At 37.7% G+C, this 20048-nt stretch overlaps 1 protein-coding gene across 5 annotated transcripts in view; it reads left to right on the top strand.

The window, feature by feature from the left end:
* Positions 1-19478, top strand: part of kank1 (KN motif and ankyrin repeat domains 1) — a 117580-nt gene extending 98102 nt beyond the window's left edge. For 4 of the 5 annotated variants that reach the window (XM_012964011.3, XM_012964013.3, XM_012964015.3 and 1 more), the window contains 9 exons: positions 9604-9792; positions 10323-10431; positions 12225-12431; positions 14200-14287; positions 15297-15516; positions 16284-16426; positions 16706-16906; positions 17464-17562; positions 18557-19478. In XM_012964011.3, coding sequence (XP_012819465.1) covers positions 9604-9792; positions 10323-10431; positions 12225-12431; positions 14200-14287; positions 15297-15516; positions 16284-16426; positions 16706-16906; positions 17464-17562; positions 18557-18622 — 1322 coding nt within the window. In that variant the 3' untranslated portion in view covers positions 18623-19478. 5 annotated transcript variants of the gene reach the window in all.
* The last annotated feature ends 570 nt before the right edge of the window (positions 19479-20048 follow it).

The following is a 20048-nucleotide window of genomic DNA, read 5'->3' as shown; positions in this document are numbered from 1 at the left end:
ACCAATGACCAGCGTAAATGTACAAAGTCATGTGGCTATTAAGAATAACTGACCTTTTCTTAATATTCCTATGGCCTGTAGGCCAGAATAGAGAAGATTATGATGCTTGCAGTGAGTGTGTGACATGTGTCAGTATAATGTGTGTTCAGTAATATGATGTATGGTTTAGAAAAAGAATGTGTTTTTTCTGCTGTGTAAGGGGTTAGAAGAGAAATACAATTTTTGCTACATGTGCTGACATAGACCTGTACAAAAATCGTCTGCAAGGCTGCGCAGGCCAGTCTGCTTCCTAAAGGTTAGTTCTGTAGTGAAAAGGAGAATGTTTATTTAAAGAATGCATCCATGCATTTATGTATTTATACACATGCACTTATATATGTAGAAACATTGTACATTCAGCAGTTTTCCTCCTGCTTACATCAATTCCTCACGCAACAGAGTAGGCCCAAAAACCATGCACATATATTAAGCTGACCTAGGCCATATTCTCCCACCCATATACAAACACGCACACACTCGCACAGCTTTTTCTTTCCCCTCATGTGCAACCACCCACGCTTGCTATACTTCAATGTATTTCATGGTCTCATAACAACCAATATGCACTTCAGTACATATTTCAGTAGACGATTCATGGCATCTGTGACTATAGACACACTCCCTGTTATTTTTATTGGGTATACCCCCCCCCCCACCCTTTTATGATGAGCTCATTCTGTTGGGCTTATATAGAAAATATGCATAAATGCTGTTTTAACACAGTTTAGTTGCTGCAACTAGTTCCTCTAGTTCTCCCTTAGGCTCACAGTGTAATTCAACCCCTCCCTCACCTTACTCCATTGTAAGGTGATGAATTCTGGTCCCTCTGCCTTTCAGAGAATCTGTGCACCACTCCCTCTGAACAATTTTTTTTTAGGGGGCTGAATATTTTAGGGGGTGCTTTGGCCAATTGCTTATGCCAACTGGGACTTCAGTTCAAGGTTTTTGAGAGACTTTTGTTGTATATTTGGTGATATGTGAAATTCTTAAATTGTGAATTCAATATATCCCTAGTAGAGCTACTACTTACTGTGACCTTCGTGGCCCCATTGTCCATGGCTACAGCTAATTGTATATAAATACCTGGACATAAGTAGATTGTAGTTTTAAGGTACTTTGCCCTCAGATCATGCATATTTATTTAGATCACTTTTTAGAATTTTTGCACCTGCCTCCACCACAAGAACTATGACCCTTCCTGCCCACGTAAACCTATGCGCACGGACCCGGGGCTGCAGGACCCACCAGAATTTTTCCTTGTATCCCAGTCCAATAATCATTACTGTGCCTTGATACATTTTTTTGTTTTAGAACAAAGGATAATAATGATGTATATAAGTAATAGCAAAAAAAGGGGAAGTTGTGTTCACTAAATTTTTTAACCATTCAGCGGGGGTGCAATGATGCTGTGACCACAAAATTCATATAGATAGAAAGAAAAGGTCATCTGCACTCACCCATTATCAATATATAAAGGACATTAAAACATTCTGTGCTTTAAGATATCAAGAAATGCCCTCCCCTTTAAACAAAACAGGGATTGTTTGTCCATATATTGCACTATACTTCAAGATGGTCAACTACATCAAAGTCATCCCCGATCTGGCCAGTCCTACACTCACATTTGTCTGATTCATTAAGAATTCTACTGCTTCAATATACATTTAACAAAGGGACTGAGTTTTACCTACAAGTGATTTGCTTTCAAGGTTAAAACCCCCAAATGGTTGCCCCTTTTATTGGCCAGGAAGTTATTACAATTTGTAACATTAGTGTTTTAGCCCCTCCTCCCCTGCCAGGATTTAAAATGATGCAGAAAGATAATGATGAAGCAGATTACAGTGATATATATATTAGGGGTTTCTGTGCGTGGGACTCTTAAACAAAGTTCGTTTTGGAAGCTGGAGTCCCCTTTTAACCAATATTTCCCATTGAATATGCTGAATCCCCAGCCAGAAGCACCGGAATGAGGTATCTCAATGACAATTTCCCAGTCTGTCCTGCAGCCAAGAACCTTTAGATTAAATTCCAACAATGCTGCCATTCATAGCTAATGCTTCTGGACTTCACAAGGAGTGCTATCCAATGTCATTGTAACAAAAAAAAATTCTTTGTCCATTGTATTTTTAATAGGGAGATAACATCTTCTTCTAAGAATTATTATCCCTTATATTTTTCAATTAAAACATAAGGATGCATCATACTATATGTAGGCAAGTAACAGACAGATATGGAAATCATTGTGCAAATTTCTGGTTTTACTACAGTTTTGCATAACTAGTGTTCCATGGTTCCCAGAGCAAGATTTAGTTTAGGGCCCCTCTCTCACCTCTTGTCACTTTCTAATACCCTTTCCCTGAATTACCACCTGTTTATCTTTCCCTCTATTCACCTGTATCTTTTAGCCCTTGCATGTAGTTATGTGCTTTGGCCGTATGCTCAGCAGTTGTTTTGTGGGGAAATTGATTTGTTTATGCCCAGTCTCCTGGATTATGGTACTGTCATACATTTTTGAAATTGCAAACTTGAGTATTATAAATATTATATGTAAATATAGGGCAGTTTCATTTCCTGTTATTTCTTTCCATTCATTGTTGCTCTATTAAAAACTTAAAGAAGGAGTTACTGCCCAGCTTTTGGAATTATATTTGTTAACCAAAGTAGCATATACTTTATGACCAGTCACCTCTTTCCCAAGAACTCTGCAAATGAAAGGACTCACTGAAGAGAAACCTGTAAAAAGGACACACCCATCTGCTCTTCCAGCAGGATTGTAATGCCTGCTTTGTTACCCTTTAGTTGCCTTCTAAACTTTATAATGTTCTAGCTGCTAGATTCACTGAAAGGCAGAACCTAGTAGAGGTGGCTACAAGATGATAACCAGTGGCTCAGGTACATGTTATTGGGCCCCACAGCAAGGGGAAACCTTCCTTCAAAACTTTCCTGAAGGTCACCTGCACACAGAAATGACAATTGTTCACCAGCTGTCTTCATTGGGACACCCCTTTTCTTATGCCTCTAATATTTTTTAAACTGATGTGATACACAGGTACCATAATCCTTTGTTAGCCCAGATATTTTCTCTTAAACTCTTCAGTTAAGGCCGTTCTTCAGTTTTTTTGGTTTTTTTTAATTAGAATCCATTCCATATTGTTTTTAATCCAATTTGGGCATTGGTAAGTGGGAACCAATGATAGATTATCTTTTACAATCTATGATTGGTTCCCACTTACCAATATATATAAGGCTGGTTTCAATGAGGCAAGTACCTACACAGAATTCAGTATTCCTAAATTTCACCTCAAGTTACACCCTTCATTAATATCACTAAAAATGAGTATTTTGTGTTCAAATGGGCTCATGCTTCTACCCATGTATTTATGTGATAATTGCTGTATACTGTGCTCACTGCACTGCTAAGAAAGAGAGGGGGCAGAATGTACAATAGGATATATGGTATAATTCTGGATTTGCTGTGATCTCACTGACCCGCATTGATTATTTTAGTGCTTTGATAACCTTAAAGGGCAGGTGGCACCACAAATAATACTTGGTTAAGTTTAAGGCTTATGGCACACTGGGCGTTTTCTCTATAGTGTTTCAGCTAGAAGAGATGGGCCAAAAAAAAAACAGCCTTTGCACTTCCCATTCACTTGAACGGAAAAGGACTGATAGCACGGATAGTGCCAGTTTTTAAGCCAAAAAATCCTGTCAGAGTTTTACTGTTTAAAAAATTGGGCTACGGCAAGAGTAGTTATAGGCACTCATCCACTTGCTAAAATATACTGGCAAAAATGTCTGCCATAGGCCTAAGCATCTTACTTTTACAATCACTTTTCCATGCATGTAAAGTTAACAAAGGTTTAAATCACAAGGAATAGAAGCGAAACGTACCATTTGTTAAATACAGGTGTGTGCTAATAACTACCCACAGCTAATTACAGACTGCCCAGACTAAAAGTTATATAAACTTTTTTTGTTGAAATAAGTCACTACAGTCTATATAATTTTTTTTTTTTTTTTAATCTGATAATTGTTTACAAGCTTATGAGTGGAGGAACTGGGGACTTCTGATCACGATTGCTCAAATTCAGAACTGGTCCATAAAGGACCACATGAGAAAACTATAGAGTGGGAGGCTATCATAGCTTCTGAAGCACAAGACCCCACTCCTCCTGCATACCACCAAAGAGCCACAGAAGGGCAGAAAAAGATGAATCCACATATTTTCTTGTAAAGCTGCATTAAAGAAACAGTAACACCAAAAAATGAATGTGTATAAGAAACACTACTATAGTTTTTATACACAAAGCTGCTGAGTAGCCATGGGGGTTGCTGTTTAAATTGTGGGGCAGCAGTACATTATATTTTAATCAAGCTGTTCTTTAAGTACAATCTTAGGCAACTTCAAAAAATACCTACAATCTAAAGCTGGCCATACACGTTCAGATTTTAGTCTTCTTCTGCCGAATGTTCAGATATTGGTCATACGTTTAAATGCAACAAACTAACCTTCTGAAATTGTTGGATAAAGGATTTTCTGAGCATGAAATAGTTGTCAGACACCAATCATACAAAAGTGACTTCCCTTGTAGGTCCCCCAAGGATACACAATACAGATTTTATCATTATGCAACCAAAATTTTCTAACCTGCCCGATTGACTAAACAATGGATCACCATGGTACTAAAATAATTGGGATGGTAATTCTTAGCCCACACACTCTGAAAATCATATGAAACTAGGTTTCGTACTATTTTATTAGTACAGGTATGTGCATGGTCAACTTTAGTGCGAGTTCACTTGAGTCACTTTCTAGCTCTCATAATTGCTGTTTGCCTCACCAATGTAACTCCACCCTGCAGACCACAAATAAATTAGATCTACTCTTATGCATGTTGTCACAGTTCTAATTTTCTAATTGGTTCTTAGAACTCCATTTCTGGGATACCAGTGTGACATGTACTTGAATGCACCTAGCATATGGCTTAAGGCCAGTATCAATTATTAAAATAGTTTTCTATAATACATATAGATATGTGTGTGTGTGTGTATGTATGTATGTATGTATGTATATAATATATAAACTGTTGTGAGTAGTAGGGCCCTCTAATCTTTCTTTTACTCTGTAACCCTTATTTGTTAAATTATTGTAGGAACCCTGAGCTGTGTAACTTGCTGGCACTATATATATATATATATATATATATATATATATATATATATATATATATATATATATATATATATATATATATATATATATATAATGAGGATAAGTCAACAAGTTTACAGTGACCAAAAACTGTCCCTCCTGTAAGTGTGGTTGTGACTTTTGGTTCGCTGATGTGTTATTCTTGTGGACTTCACCTAAATACCTACATATATGAACTAAATTTAAATTTTCAAATTTTTTTTGAGTGTGAAATAAACGCCTTCCCTTTGCTGCCTTTTTTGTATGCTGTACATTGACTTCATCCTATTTACGTGGTCTGCTGGGCAAGCTGCCTTTTTTTGTTTTTATTATCTCGGCATCTGCCTAGCTCCATGTTGAGGCTTCAGTGGTATGAGGTGCCTCTTATATTCTATGTTTAGGGGATAGCAAGTGGTTTATTTTGAAACTGTTTGGTTCCTATATCACACTATGAATGTTACAGTATTCATCCTATAGTGCCTTTGTCCTCTCTACCTATAGTTGCTCTCCAGTGACTTAAATGGGAAGTATGCTCCATACAACAGACAAGCAATCTCAGGCCAGTATCACATTTATAACCCAATGATACCTGGCTGAAAGCTATAGCTTCTGGAAATATCGGTGTTTACCAATCAGATGAGAGGAATGTGCCTTAAGAGCTTCAAAAATTATTCAGTTTCAGCAATTAAAGGGATAACATTAGTGATGAGCAAATTTTTTTTGGCAAGCATGGATTTGTGGTGAAATTCCGCATTTGATCATTAGCGGATTTTTTATCGGAACGGCCACAAAAAATTCACTGAGTGAGGAAAAAAAAAACCTGCGCACTTACAAAAAAAAAACATACGTAGGCGTGTTCCTTGAATTTTTTGGCACTACTTGAATTTTTCCACAGCTTCGAGAATTTTTCAACAAAATGGTATAGATTCGCTCATCACTAGATTATATCTATAATGACATTCTTATTCATATGTTAGACAGAGGGCTGCCAATGTTGTTTCTTTAGTTCCTTCATGAGTTGCTTATTGCAGTTCATAGTTTAGAATGTATAATACTAGCATAGATTATAGGGCAAAGGTTCTGCTGCTTGTAGATCTGGCATAATCTAATTGTTCCCCTACAGAGGACTGGCAGAGGAAGCAGAACTGGCTCAAAGTTTTCTCCTTTAGACTTCAACCCTTGCTTTTGATGAGTGGAGCCACATGCAAACACATAGCGCCCCTGGGTGTCAGTGTGAACACCCATTGTATTTCCTGCCTTTGTAACATAATCAGATATTCTAGGAGTGTCCAGTATGCAATTTCACCTTGGCAACGTCTCTAGGCCTGGGTCACTCCACTTAATTTCCTTCCCAAAACTTCTGATAACATTCTGGGGAACAAATCAGCAGCAAATACTTTTATTAATAAGGTAAAATTGTAGCAATTTTTGCTTAAGTGCTATATATTCATGGCAGAAACATTTACTAATTCCCTGGTACTGGTTTGGTATCTCTTATTTGGAAATCTGCTATCCAGAAAGCTCCAAATTATGGGAAGACTGTCTCTCATAGAATCCATTTTAAGCTAAACATTCTAATTTTTAAAACTGATTTCCTTTTTCTCTGTAATAATAAAACATTACATTGATGGTAACTAAGCTGCATGAATCCATATTGGTGGAAAAACAATCCTATTGGGTTTATTATAAATTATTTTTAGCAGACATTGTTATTATTTTTATTGTTGTTGTTGTTGTTGTTAATAATAATAATAATAATAATAATAATAATAACAACAACACATTTATAAAGTGCCAATATAGAGAGAGAGAGAGAGAGAAGCCATATTTACATACAAAACCAATAAACAATACAAGAGATGAAGAGGGCCCTGTCTAAAAGAGATTTAAGATATGGTAAGTCATATTATGAAAAGAAACCCCAGGCCCTAAGCACATTCTGGATAATAGATACTATACCTGTATTTTGTTGCTGATTAGTGTAAATTCTTATATTGTGCTGGTGATGCAAACTATTCATACTATTGCTCCATCTACTAAAGAAAGCATTCACTGTTAATACACCATTAAGGGATCAGTGATATTGATTCTGTGCAGGCGCATGGCTGCCACACACTTAAAGGGCCATTTCATTATTGTGTTAACTTTTTGTTGTGATGTGTTGTAATATAGCTCAGGCTGACCTTATTCATGGATTCTTATTCTTTGGACACAGGTTTTCTATACAGTTTGCTATTTATTTGTGTTGTGTATTACATTGTACTGGGGAATTAATCTGCTCGTAAATAATAGAATCTGCTTATTTATTGCCTAGTGAGTGTGTGCATGTGTCTGATGTTGCATTGCACAGTTACTCAGAGCTCATCTGCCACATTGTTCCTTCCCTCCGACATCATGTGAATAATATATGTCCTTCCAGACCTGTTGTTTCATACATTTTTTCCAGCTGTATAGCTCTGTGTGCTAATATATCATAAGGGTATTTTTGCAAGGGCCCCAGATATGAACCATACCCTTCAAATGTATCAAATGGCTTCACTATAGGTCACTGGAAAGTAGCTTTGGGGGTCTAAAACTGTTAGGCAGCATTATAAAAAGTAACCTACTTTTCATCACTTAACCTGCATGATTTACTTGCAGAACTACTGCGCACTTTGTTTGCTTTCTATCCAAGCCCTCAGCCAATACATTCTGTCCAAATTTTATCTGCACACTTCCTGAACTGCTTTCCCCCTTGCATAATGTTTTCACAGCTTCTAATAGATACAACCCTTTTATGAACATTTATAGGGCTGGGGCACTAATAGGAGTAATTATCTGCGACACAGAGATGCCTTCGTGTATATTAACCCCCAGTATCAAAATGTGTGCTAAATATTGCAGAGCAGGACATGTGAGAGAGGGCTGCAGTTTTACACCACAGGAATGGCACCTAATCATTATTCAGAAAGTTAAATGTATAGAAACAGTTAACATTGACTGCTCTCTCATTTGTAGCTATACATGACAGAGCCGTGTCCAGGCTCTATTTACATGTACAGGACACAAATATCACACAAGGACAGTCATGCACAGGAGCAAAACAACAAGCTCACACTCTAATTGGGAGTGTGGCAAAGTCAGAAGGGAAGGGAGGCTGCTATGACATTTTAGAGAATAATAGGTTAGAGGTAAAAGGCTGCTAAGCTGGTTGGTTAGCTAGGACTGTAATTCAGCTGTACCTCTGGGTAGGGCATAGGAACCATGTTTTAAAATACCTCTCCCAGCCATTTAGAATGTAATCAAATGTATTTGGTTTGTAGCGATTGCACAGCATTCTTTGCCTGCTTTTGGATTTCAACCAAGCTTCGTAACAGTGTAGCTAAATATAAGTATTTATTTATGTAAGCTGATAAACAGAAAAATCTGACCTATTTTAAACTGGCAGCTTCAATTGCCAGTAACAACAAAGATGCAAAGAATGAAACTGCATGTAGATTCAACTATCTGCACATAAAATGTGTCTTTTTTTTTATTCTGAATGTATGTTTTACTGCAAATTTATTTACAGTCATCTGTAAACATGCATTCTTTGCATCTGAAAAGTATGTCAAGTAATAAAAAAAAAAAATCATTATACCTCCTTCCAGTGTTAAGACAATGCATTTTCCCAAGATTAAGCAGTATCACCACTTGTAAAGTATATCCTGCATTAAATGGTATTTTTGGACATTTTACCACCCTCTTGGAGACGTGCCTTTTCCCTTAAGAAAATATTAGCCATAGCAATGGAAATAATGAGGCAGGCCAACATGTAGCAGGAAATATGCCAGAAGAAACTTGGGTTATTTTTGCCTAATAAAAGAAAACATAATTCTGAGCAACTTTTCAATATAAATTTCTTAAACATTTTTAGTGCTTTAAAAGTTTTTTGTAACTAACTGCTACAGAAAGCAGCATTTGCTTAACTCCTGGTTATAACTTTTTAAACAATGTTGCAAAAACCAGTCTCCTCTAGCAAGACAGGTCTGCTGCCTTGTGTTACATTGTTTCAAATGTCAGAGCCACCAGGGCAGGGAATAGAAAAGGTCAGACAAACACTGCTTTTAATAGCAGTTATATAACTATCAAAAACCATAACAAATTTGTAATGAAATGTATATTGCAAAATTGCTTAGAATTTTGTTTTCTTTTATTGAGCAATAAAAATTAATATTCTGGGTTGATGGGCTTAAAGAGGTCAGTAATAACTGTGCAGGCTGGTTATTTTACCTGAATGGTATTGCTGAATCTGATAGAATTAGAGTTCAGCTCTAGAAACAGAATTTCTCTGTTTTAAATTTGAATAAAAGCATTACCACAAATAACATACAGTTTGGTAATTCCCATAGGATCAAATCTGGATTGTTTTCCTGAATCACAGTTCATCAGTCAATATGCTAATGGAAACACTCAGACTATTAACCTGAATCAACTCCCTGAAGCCACACAATGTGAGGTGCAGAATGTACCTAAATCTGCAGGCAAGCCTTCTGCGTGTATTCCTGCCAGCCCCGCGGCTGAGGGCGAAACAGAGTGTGGTAAGTTATGTGAACCTCCCCCCCCAACATGTCAGTGTTGCCCGTCCAACTGCTCACCGCCTAGACCTTACTATGAATGTTTCCTGCCGTTTAAATGTCAAGAACGCTTTGGTGGCTCTTTCGTTGCTGCAGCCACAAAAGCAAATGCTGCCCGAGATTTTTGGTTATAAAAACCTGACAAAGCACTGAGGTATCGGCCATCTTTATCACAAGCGCATAAAGGGGAATGCCTATAGTTTAGGTGCAGCCTCAGCCTGAATTTGAGGCTGTGATGCTTACTCATTCATGGTTTGAATAATCGGACAGATACAGACATCTGTGTTTATGGTCCATACTGGCAGGCTGGGGATCATCCTACCCAATCTTCTTGTTTCCTTTTTCTACAAACAACCTCTCAACATTTAGTTCATTAGAAATCCTGCAGGGAAATTACTGTATGGACCCTTTAGTGTTTTTATTACTATATCGTTATATACTAGAAGAGTTATTCATGTAAATTGTGACATGTTCTGTGTTTTCATTCTGTGCAGTTAGTGCATCAGGTCAGACTACATTAAAGTCTATAATGAAAAGAAAAGATGAGAAAAAGGAATCCACTAACACCAAGAAAAATCTTCAGTTTGTTGGCATAAATGGCGGGTGAGTAATTTATAGTTTTTGTTTTTTGTTATTCATAAAAAGTTTGAGGTAATTCACAAATTGTTGTTACTAATACATAATAGTGAGAATCAGTAGTTGCAAATGCTTAGCCATGGGCAGGCCATGTGAAATGTATCTTCTTTTATTCATTTTTTGCTCTCTGACTGTTCTAGATATGGCATTCAGCAGCATGGGGCAGGTGTGAGCCCTTTTAAGGTCCCTGTCGCTGCCCTGTTGTAGCAGGTTGCAGGCAGGTCTTTCTGTGTAGCTGTGTGGATATTGGGCTTAAACGGCATGGCTGGATATATTCTATTCAGATGAACATTTTTTTAACTTGATACCCCATCCTACTTAGCTGGCAGGGTCCAGCAACCCGGGGGCCTTTTCAGGGGAACATCCTGCTAATTAAGTAGTGTGGGGTCCCATGTTTTCTGATGAATAGCTGTACAGATTTGTAAATTTACAATGTTTAATATTTCTAAACTTACTTTAACCCCACATTAGACCACTGCAAGCTTCACTATAATTTATACATAGTTCAAAGGGTTTTCCTTTGTACATTTTGTGCTTATTACTGCCTTTTTCAAAATTAGTTTTTTTAGTTAGTTGGGCTGAATTTGGATCAGATCCCAAACTTGTCTAGTAATCTACTGTGGTTTGGCTGGCCAAAGTTATTATTGAATGTGATTCTGAACCCAGGTATGGGCTGGGATTTAAACTGCCCCCACCAGCCCTCTAAATAGTGACTTTCTATGGCATCTTACAGTAGCTCCTTGGCATTTGCCAGAATCCACAGATTGACTGGGTCTGCTTGAACCCATATGCAAACCAGTACCTATTGGTGCCATAACTAAATTGAAACTGCCTAAATCAGAGCACAAGTGCACTTAGTACAGTGAGATATCTGGGCTGCCAAATGGTTATCTCTTTATAGTTCCCACTGCTGATTTTCCTGGTCTCTGCCTTGCTTTTGGCTCACTATACCCTTGGTTGCATCATCTTGCACTCCTTTGTCACAACACCTGCTGTCTTGTTTCAAGAGAATTATCACACTGTCAACTTGACAAGGAGTGATAGGGGATGGATGTAACATAGAATCTGCATTTTCCTATTGCTGGAATCTATTAGCTGAACTGCTTGGGGCTTTCTGTAATATGGATTATCGTGCCTTCAAGCAATTAAAGACACATTAAAATGTAAAAAAAAACAAAACATCATCATATAGACAGGGTAATTGGTTGTTGATAGATATGACCCTAGTGTAGTGAGTTTGATAGATTGTGAGCTCCACTGGGGCAGGGACTGATGTGAATGAGGTGTAGTGGTGGAATATGTCTGCTATGCTTAAATAAAAGATACCATTACCTGTTATTTCAATATGACAAATGCATAGAGAAAAATATGAGGAAAAAGGTCTGTGGTGCTCAATTAGCAATATTGTTTCTGTTTTTGCTAGGATCTCTCAGTTTGGCTCTCATGTCTTGTGTACATTTCTCCATTACAAAGTGTACAAGAAAATGCTATTTATGTGTTTAATGATAACCTATTGCAGGTACCTGGGAGCAGGTACTAATACAATAAAGGAGGAAATCCAGATCTAGTCAGAATTAATGTTTGTTTAGATGTTTTTGATATTTTATATATTTCATACATTTCTGTTTGTTAATAATCTTTACCCTTTCTCTTTCTATATACAAAACGTTAAAGACAACAAAACCAGTTTCCTCTATTGTATGGTTAGTTCCCTATATTGTATCTATGACAGAAGAAATAAATGGCTATTTTCTCTCTAGGTATGAAACAACATCTAGTGACGAGTCTAGTTCTGATGATAGCTCCTCCTCAGAGTCAGATGATGAATGTGAAGAGGAAGAAAGTTTTAATGAAGAGTCCGGTGAGCTGTATCATGGCGTGGCCAGTGTCATCCCTGGATCCCCAAGCAACCTGGAGGAAAAGCAACTCAATGAGAAAGAACCTGAAAAAGTGGAAATAAGGGAAAGGTAGTGATGAATTTGCTCTTGATTTTGTTTGTGGACAAAGGTAGACAGATCTCTCTGTAACTTTTAAGAATACATGTAACATTTCAAATAACAGATAAATGTCACTACACCTATATTTAGCTCATATCTAAAAGATGGTGAAAAATTTGGACAGAGCCAAATTGTAGAGAATTGGAACCACTTATTGATAACAGTTAAGGTCCCCATACACGGGCATATCTGCTCGCTTGGCGATGTCGCCAAGCAAGAGGATCTTCTCCCGATATCCCCACCTACGGGTAGGCGATATCGGGAGAACCCTGGGGCCAAACAATCAAATTATTACGACGGCATAGGAAAAGTAGGTCAACGAGCCGATGCGGTCCCCGATCCGACTAGATTTTCTAACCCGCCCGAATCGGTCCAAGGGACCGATATCAGCAGCTACTATTGGCCCGTGTATGGGGACCTTTAGGCATACATATAATCTGCCATGCTTTTAAAGGGGAAATAAACTCAAAACATACGGCAGACATATTGAGGGTGCTTCTTTAAAGGACTTTTGCAATATACATTAATTTTCTAGTTTTAGTGGTATTTGCATTTTTAGACTTCTAAAAGCAGGCTTTTGGTGCAACAGTAAATCAGAAACCCAAGGTTTAACTGAATATACAGAAAGTACATAAACTAAGGACAATGACAGACAGGGTGCTTTCTTGCCCTCGAGAAATCTCCTTTCACAGATCACATGAAAATTCTCAGCACTCTGGATCCATTGCAGTTGCCACATTTAAAACAGTTTACATGCAGCAAACCAAGTGGATCTAAGGGCTAAGAATCTTTAGACATGGAAGCTTCCATGTCAGATGTAGCACTTAGTGTTGCTGAACCTCTTGTCTTTAAAAAAAGGAAAAAAAAAATGCTGTTGAGCCAAGCCTGCTATTAGTCTAAAACTGCTAATATCTCCGAAACCACTTAAAATAGTCAATGAATGTAAACTGCACAAGTTCTCAGGGGAACACAACAAGCAAGTTAACACCAATTCATATCTATGGGTTTAGATCCCCTAAGAGGTATTTATACTTCTTTAGATTTCAGATGTTCATATATTTTAACAGAAGATAGGACACATTGTGTTTTCACGTATAGGTATTATGATGGCACGTAGATGCGAAAGCTGCTGTTGTGCTTGGTTGTTGTACTGCTGGCAAATGACATAAAAGAACAGAACATATTGTGACAGACAGGTGACACCTGCTATTTAGAGAGTTCCTGTGGCCAGGTGGTGCACACAAAGAGTACAGCAGCTGAGTGAATGTCATGCTTTTGTCACTGCCATTGTTTGTACTGTAGAAAGCAAGCCATTGAGTGGAAGTTTATTTTATGGATGTAACAATAGTTGTATAGTTCAGCGTGTTACATACATTCTCTTTCAGATATATCTTGTGTTATGCTTTCTCCATTATATCTTTTCTGCTTTGACATCCCAGAACATAGGAACATGTTATTTTATTTTTATGCTCCTAATTATACTAAAGAAAATACATTTTTTTCCCCTTGTTTATCAAGGTGCAGCAGAAAGTTCTTGTTACGGGTCAGCCTGTAGATTGAATGATCATGACATTTTTACTAGTTGTGTAAAAATAATTCTGTCAGCATTGTGTGAGTTAATGGTTTTTTTTTGTTTTAAACAGAGTAAAATTCTAGTTTGGGTTGGGCTGAGAATGTCAAAAAGAATTGTTGGTTTAAGCCAGAAATGTAATTAACTGAACCGCTGCAATTTTAACAGATACGAGCTGAGTGAAAAGATGCTGTCGGCTTGCAATGTGCTGAAAGACACAGTGAGCGATCCAAAGGCGTTGGCAAACAAGGATGTGGTAAGCTCCCCTCAATGGTACTTTATAATTTAGTCTAATTTGGGCACATATTTTTGAATATTTGAAGGCAGTTCTTTTTATTCATCCTTCTCTGGCAATGTGAGACCACAGACCAATGTCAGAGCCAGTACTGTACTGACTGTAAGAAAGCCTCATTCTTTTCTGAAAGGCTCCAAGCAGCACCATGGCTTCCTGCTAGCCATGCATATCTTTGGCTTCTGTGCAGTGAGGAGCATTAGGGAACATTAAGGGTCAGCCTTTTTTTGTGTAATAATAGGATTATGCTAAATGTTAGCCATTCATTTCAGTTTTCAGAATCTTTTATTACATAAAGCCAACAGAACCTAGCAAATTATGTTTATTTCTAAAGAAGATGTTTGCTTATAACAAGAAGTTGTATGCAAGGTCATACTCTGTATTCACCCCCAGCCCCACAGCTGTTCAGTGATATTTTTGTATGCCTCCTTCTGTCTAAAAATCACCCTTTTAAGCTGGTCATACATGCACCAATATTATCATATAGAATGAGGTTTCCTACGATATTTGGTGTGTATATGGTGTATTGTAACGTGTATGGCCACCTTTAATGTTAAGCCATAAATGGTACCATCTGTGCTTTCCTTTGGGTTTATATGCACTGCATAGAGCTAGCAGTTCAGATCTTCAACATATAATATGAGGATAATCACATTTACCATGATTAGATTGAGTATGGAATGTGCATTATTCACTTCCAGGAAAATCATTTCCAAACTCTGTGCAAATTTCACTTACTGCATAAGGAGGCTTGCAAAGCTTTAAACTATGAGTAAGGAATCTATAATATAAAGGTGAAATACTTTCCCCCTGGTCCTGTGACCTTGTTGAAGTCCCAAAGACTTTCTGGGGTTATTAGTGCGAAATCGATATTTCGGTCACATATACTAGACCTTTCTAAAGAATGATATATATATATATATATGTATAATATATGTTTATATTAGAGTGATTTTTCTTTTAATTATTGCAGAGGCTGTGTCTGACCACAGTACAAAATGAGTGGTTCCGTGTGTCCAGTCAGAAATCTGCAGTGGCGCCCATGGTGGAGGATTATATTACTGCATTCAAGGACCTTTCCCCTGCTGTCTTAAGCTACATCATAAATATGGCAGATGGCAACGGCAACACAGCTCTTCATTACAGTGTGTCCCATTCCAACTTTGACATTGTAAAGCTGCTGTTGGACGCAGGTTAGTTTTCTACTAGAGGTAATCCAGGAAGTCAAAACCTACAGCCCTAAAAATATATTACTATTTTCTAAAATGTATCTCCTTATAAAGAGAAAAAGAGTCGTAGTGCAGTGTTATTACTTACATTAGTAAGTGGGAAATGATAAATTACTTTTTGTTTACTTTTCCCATTTTGTTTTTTCCTTTTTTTAACTGTATACCCACTTTTGCCTGATCTGATCAGTATAGGTAAGACAAATGAGTGTTTTTTTTCCTATGAATTCTTAGTTTTATAGAATTAGGCAAACATGGGAAAAAACACTATATTGTTTGACTTATCCACTCAAAGGTTGAATCTAGTCTTTCCACTTTCAAGTTAGTGATCAGATCACATAGTCGCCACAGCTTTTTAAAAAGTTGCTGTGACTAATAAGCCCAGTGCAAATGACGTATGGTTAGTCACTGTGGCTTGTGTGTTACCCTATTTATTTTTAAAAAGTCAAAGAAACTAATTGCTCTGTGTTTTTCACCCTAAAGTGTAAAGATTACTTGGCAAATTAAAACACCATAGTCTTTTGTGTAACAAAACATTTGTGTTGGGCTATTTGTCTTGGGCTATAGTCACTGTCACTTTTTTTTGATACATACCATTTCATTTATATAGCAATAAATGGCATTTGTCATGTATTAAAATGTCCTGTATAACCGTCTTTATTTTCCCTGCACAATCATGCCTTTGATTTGCCTGATGACTTCATGTTTCACTAGAATGCTTGGTTTCTTTGCAGATGTGTGTAATGTAAATCAGCAGAACAAGGCTGGCTACACTCCCATAATGCTTGCTGCTCTTGCAGCTGTGGAAGCACCCAAGGACATGGGGGTAGTGGAGGAGCTCTTTGGCTCAGGAGATGTGAATGCCAAAGCTAGCCAGGTCTGTATAACAGATACTTTATAGCTTGTTAGGTGTTTACCTTGTAACAAGGGTTAAATGCTAGCCTTATTTTTTAGATCTGTTTAAAAGTAGCCACAGCCAGCATAAAGGCTACCATAAATCATTTCATTACCTATTCTTTTTTGTTGCTGCTCCCTGATAAATTCTTTCCCCAACAACCCCCTATCCTGTTGCATAAGTATACATAAATACAGTATATGTAGTTGGGAAAGGGAACCTACAATGCCCGTATAATGTAAATATATTTTCTGTTTGCAGGCAGGCCAAACTGCGCTGATGCTCGCTGTCAGTCATGGACGCATAGACATGGTCAGAGCCCTTTTGGCATGCGGAGCTGATGTCAATATCCAGGATGATGAAGGCTCCACAGCACTAATGTGTGCAAGTGAACATGGACATGTAGAGATTGTCAAACTGCTGCTGGCCCAGCATGGCTGCAATGCTGCCCTGGAAGACAATGTAAGTGACTTGATGGTGGACTGGGGCAAATTGTTTTTCTTCTTTCAAGGGCAACCAACACAGGCCCTCTTGTGCCTATATATAAATATGGCCCTGCACAGGTACACAAGTGTAAGGAATAATAGAAGCTATTGATGTGATGACTGGAAAGCACCACATAACACTGTGAGCTGTAATGTGTCTCCACAATGACCACTTTCTGACTCCTAGAATGACAATTAGTGGGCACTTGGAGGCTGTACTATGCCACCCCAATGTGACAGCAGGCATAGAAATGAGCAGATCAGTGTCAGGAGACACTTTCGCTAATGTCACTCTCTCTGCTATGCCCATACAAAGCATCAGGGGGTGTTCCTGCCAAACTAATATCAAATAGCGATATAAATTTAAAAAAAAAAAAAAAGCAACAATTCTTTAACTGTATATTTTTCTGTGAGATACAGTGGGAGACTAACAGAAGGCTCCATATCAGTGCTTTGTGCTCTGCTGGCTGCCATATTACTGACTAGTTAGGAGCTTCCAAAACTACATTGGTTACATTTTTGTTTCTCTTCTAGGATGGAAGTTCAGCACTGTCGATCGCTCTGGATGCCGGACACAAGGATATAGCAGTTATTCTCTATGCACATTTAAATTTTTCAAAAACACCATCACCTGTAAGTACCACTAATAAATATACAGAGAGGTATGGACAATACACTATATGGAATGAAATTCCCTGGCATTTTAAGTACACAGAGACCCATTTTAAGTACACAGCCCCCACCAGCCCAATAAATAGTGACTGTCTATGGCTTCTTACAGCAACCCCTCTGGCATTTGCCAGAATCCACAGATTGCCAGTCCCGGCCTGGATCTATGGCAAAGATGCCAAATATGTGCCCTTTTCCAGAATGCTTATTGATCCTCAGACATATTCATTGGCAGGAACCGTAAGGGTATTATTTAACCAGGTATAAAATCTCAGGCAACATATGGATCCTTATTTCTCGCTATTTATCCTTGGTTGCCTATACACTGGCTGTTTTGAACCACTTCTAGCTCCATGTATGGGACCAGAATGATAACATTTACTTACCCCATTTTAACATGTCATTGCTGTTTAAATTTTGTAGCAACTTGATAATTCCAGGGAGGTGGCATACATACAATAGCGTGTAAGATGTAATATATATTTATAAATATATATTTGAGCTCCATGCACAGCATGATGCACAGAATTTTTTTCACCTGTGCTAGGCAGTAGATACCATACTAGGCAAACACAATAGGGGCAGCATACTTCTCCTGCATGATAACTAACCACTTAAAGGGGACTTACACTTAAAATTGCTCAGAGAGCTCTTTTGAGCACCTTTGCAATTTACATTTTTTTATGATGTTTTTATGATTTTTTTTTATATCACTCCTGTCATATTGAGCACTAGAACTCAACAGGGCAGCACAAAAAGATGATTCCTGATTCAGTACAATAAGTTGTAGCTGTTCTGCCTTGTCATGGCCCAAACAGAACAGCAGGGGTGCTCCTGTTACACATTTAAGTGTACAAACTGCTAATATCATGAAATATAAAAACAAAGAAATAATGTAAATAAGGCTCTTATCACTGTGGTTTAGATTAAGAATGTATTTGTATTTCTTTCCCTCCAGGGCACACCGAGACTCAGCAGAAAGTTTCCCCCAAGTCCAACACAGAAAGGCCCCACTGACCATTGAAGCTTAGAGAAAAAGTGGCCATTGTTTGTTTTCTCCTCTCTGGGAGCTGCTGCTAACTGTTCATACTGACAGATACTGAATGTAATATTCTTGTGCCTGAACACACCAGCAGACATGAGCAATATCTGTATATATTATTAGCAACTGGAAGAACACATTATGCCATGGCAGTGCCTCTGTGATTAGTTATAATGTGGACACTTTATGGACATTTTTGAAAAGATGGCTTTCTACCCAGCCCCAGGGATCCAAATATCAACCATACCTGTCTTGCAATGTTGGGAAAAGTCCCAAGTGCCATATGCCTGCTGCCTACATGTAGAACATTTGAACATTGCTTCCCAAGGTTCATTCTGAAACGGGTATCCTTGTCTGGTACCTACATCCACAGCACTTGAGCTGGCCGTTGGGTGTCTAGTGTAAATGGAGACGAGCACAAATGGAGCAGTATGGGTGAAAAAGGAAGCATCTTCTGGGATGGGCCTATTATGCAATTATATTAATTTAAACATAAATATATACAAATGTTAAATAATTCAGTATTTCCTGCATATTTTATAATACATAAGAAAAATATAAGGTATATGTCTCAAAGTTCATGTACCAAGCTTATGTTTTTAATCTGTGTAGTATTGTATAATATCTGTATAATGTTTATAAAAGAAAGTAAGGTCACCAGTTACAATGTATGTCCCTTACTTGATAATATAAAAGGATGTTGATATATATATATATGCATATTTATATAATAGCCTGTCCTGTTTCTTTTAGAGTTGTACGTTTTTTAAATGTTTGAAGTGCCTTAGGCTCTTGCCATATCTCCTCAATAAACTTTCGTTATATTGTTTTTATCCATCTTCTGTAGTAGTCTCTGCCTTTTACTCTTCCATCAGATGGATGGGCTGGTTATTCTACTACTGACTTTTAGATAAATTATATAGGAAATAACGGTACCCCCTGTTTTAAAATATAAGGATATAAGACTGTTAGCAGAGTATCTGGAGTAGCAATAACAGGAGTTAGGAGTCTTACCAATCAGGATGATGCTGCAAGCATGGCTGATACTTTATTCACTTTTCAACAAGAAGGAAACAGGAACATAACATCACATCCTGGAGACTCTTCCCAGAATGCACAGGTTCATAAAAACTTTATAAACACAAAACAGTATGTATACTGACACCTACTGGCAGAACCTAACAGTATAACACAGTATATTAGAGAGAAGGCTTTTGTTGCTAACTGACAGTGTACAAACACTAGTCTAACAAAGATGTCTTAGAGGAGTTCCATGACCATATAAAGGGCTGTTATATTCTGTTCAATGTAATTACTAGACAAACCCAATGGATATGAAGTAATAAAGCTGTGACTAGTTGGGTCTTAAAACTGGTGCATAAGCATAATTGTTTGTATGGATTGCTGT

This window comes from Xenopus tropicalis, chromosome 1, assembly GCF_000004195.4.
Source record: "Xenopus tropicalis strain Nigerian chromosome 1, UCB_Xtro_10.0, whole genome shotgun sequence".
Lineage (NCBI taxonomy): Eukaryota > Metazoa > Chordata > Amphibia > Anura > Pipidae > Xenopus > Xenopus tropicalis.
Note: the sequence above shows the minus strand (reverse complement) of the source record. Positions and strands in the feature narration are given on the sequence as shown.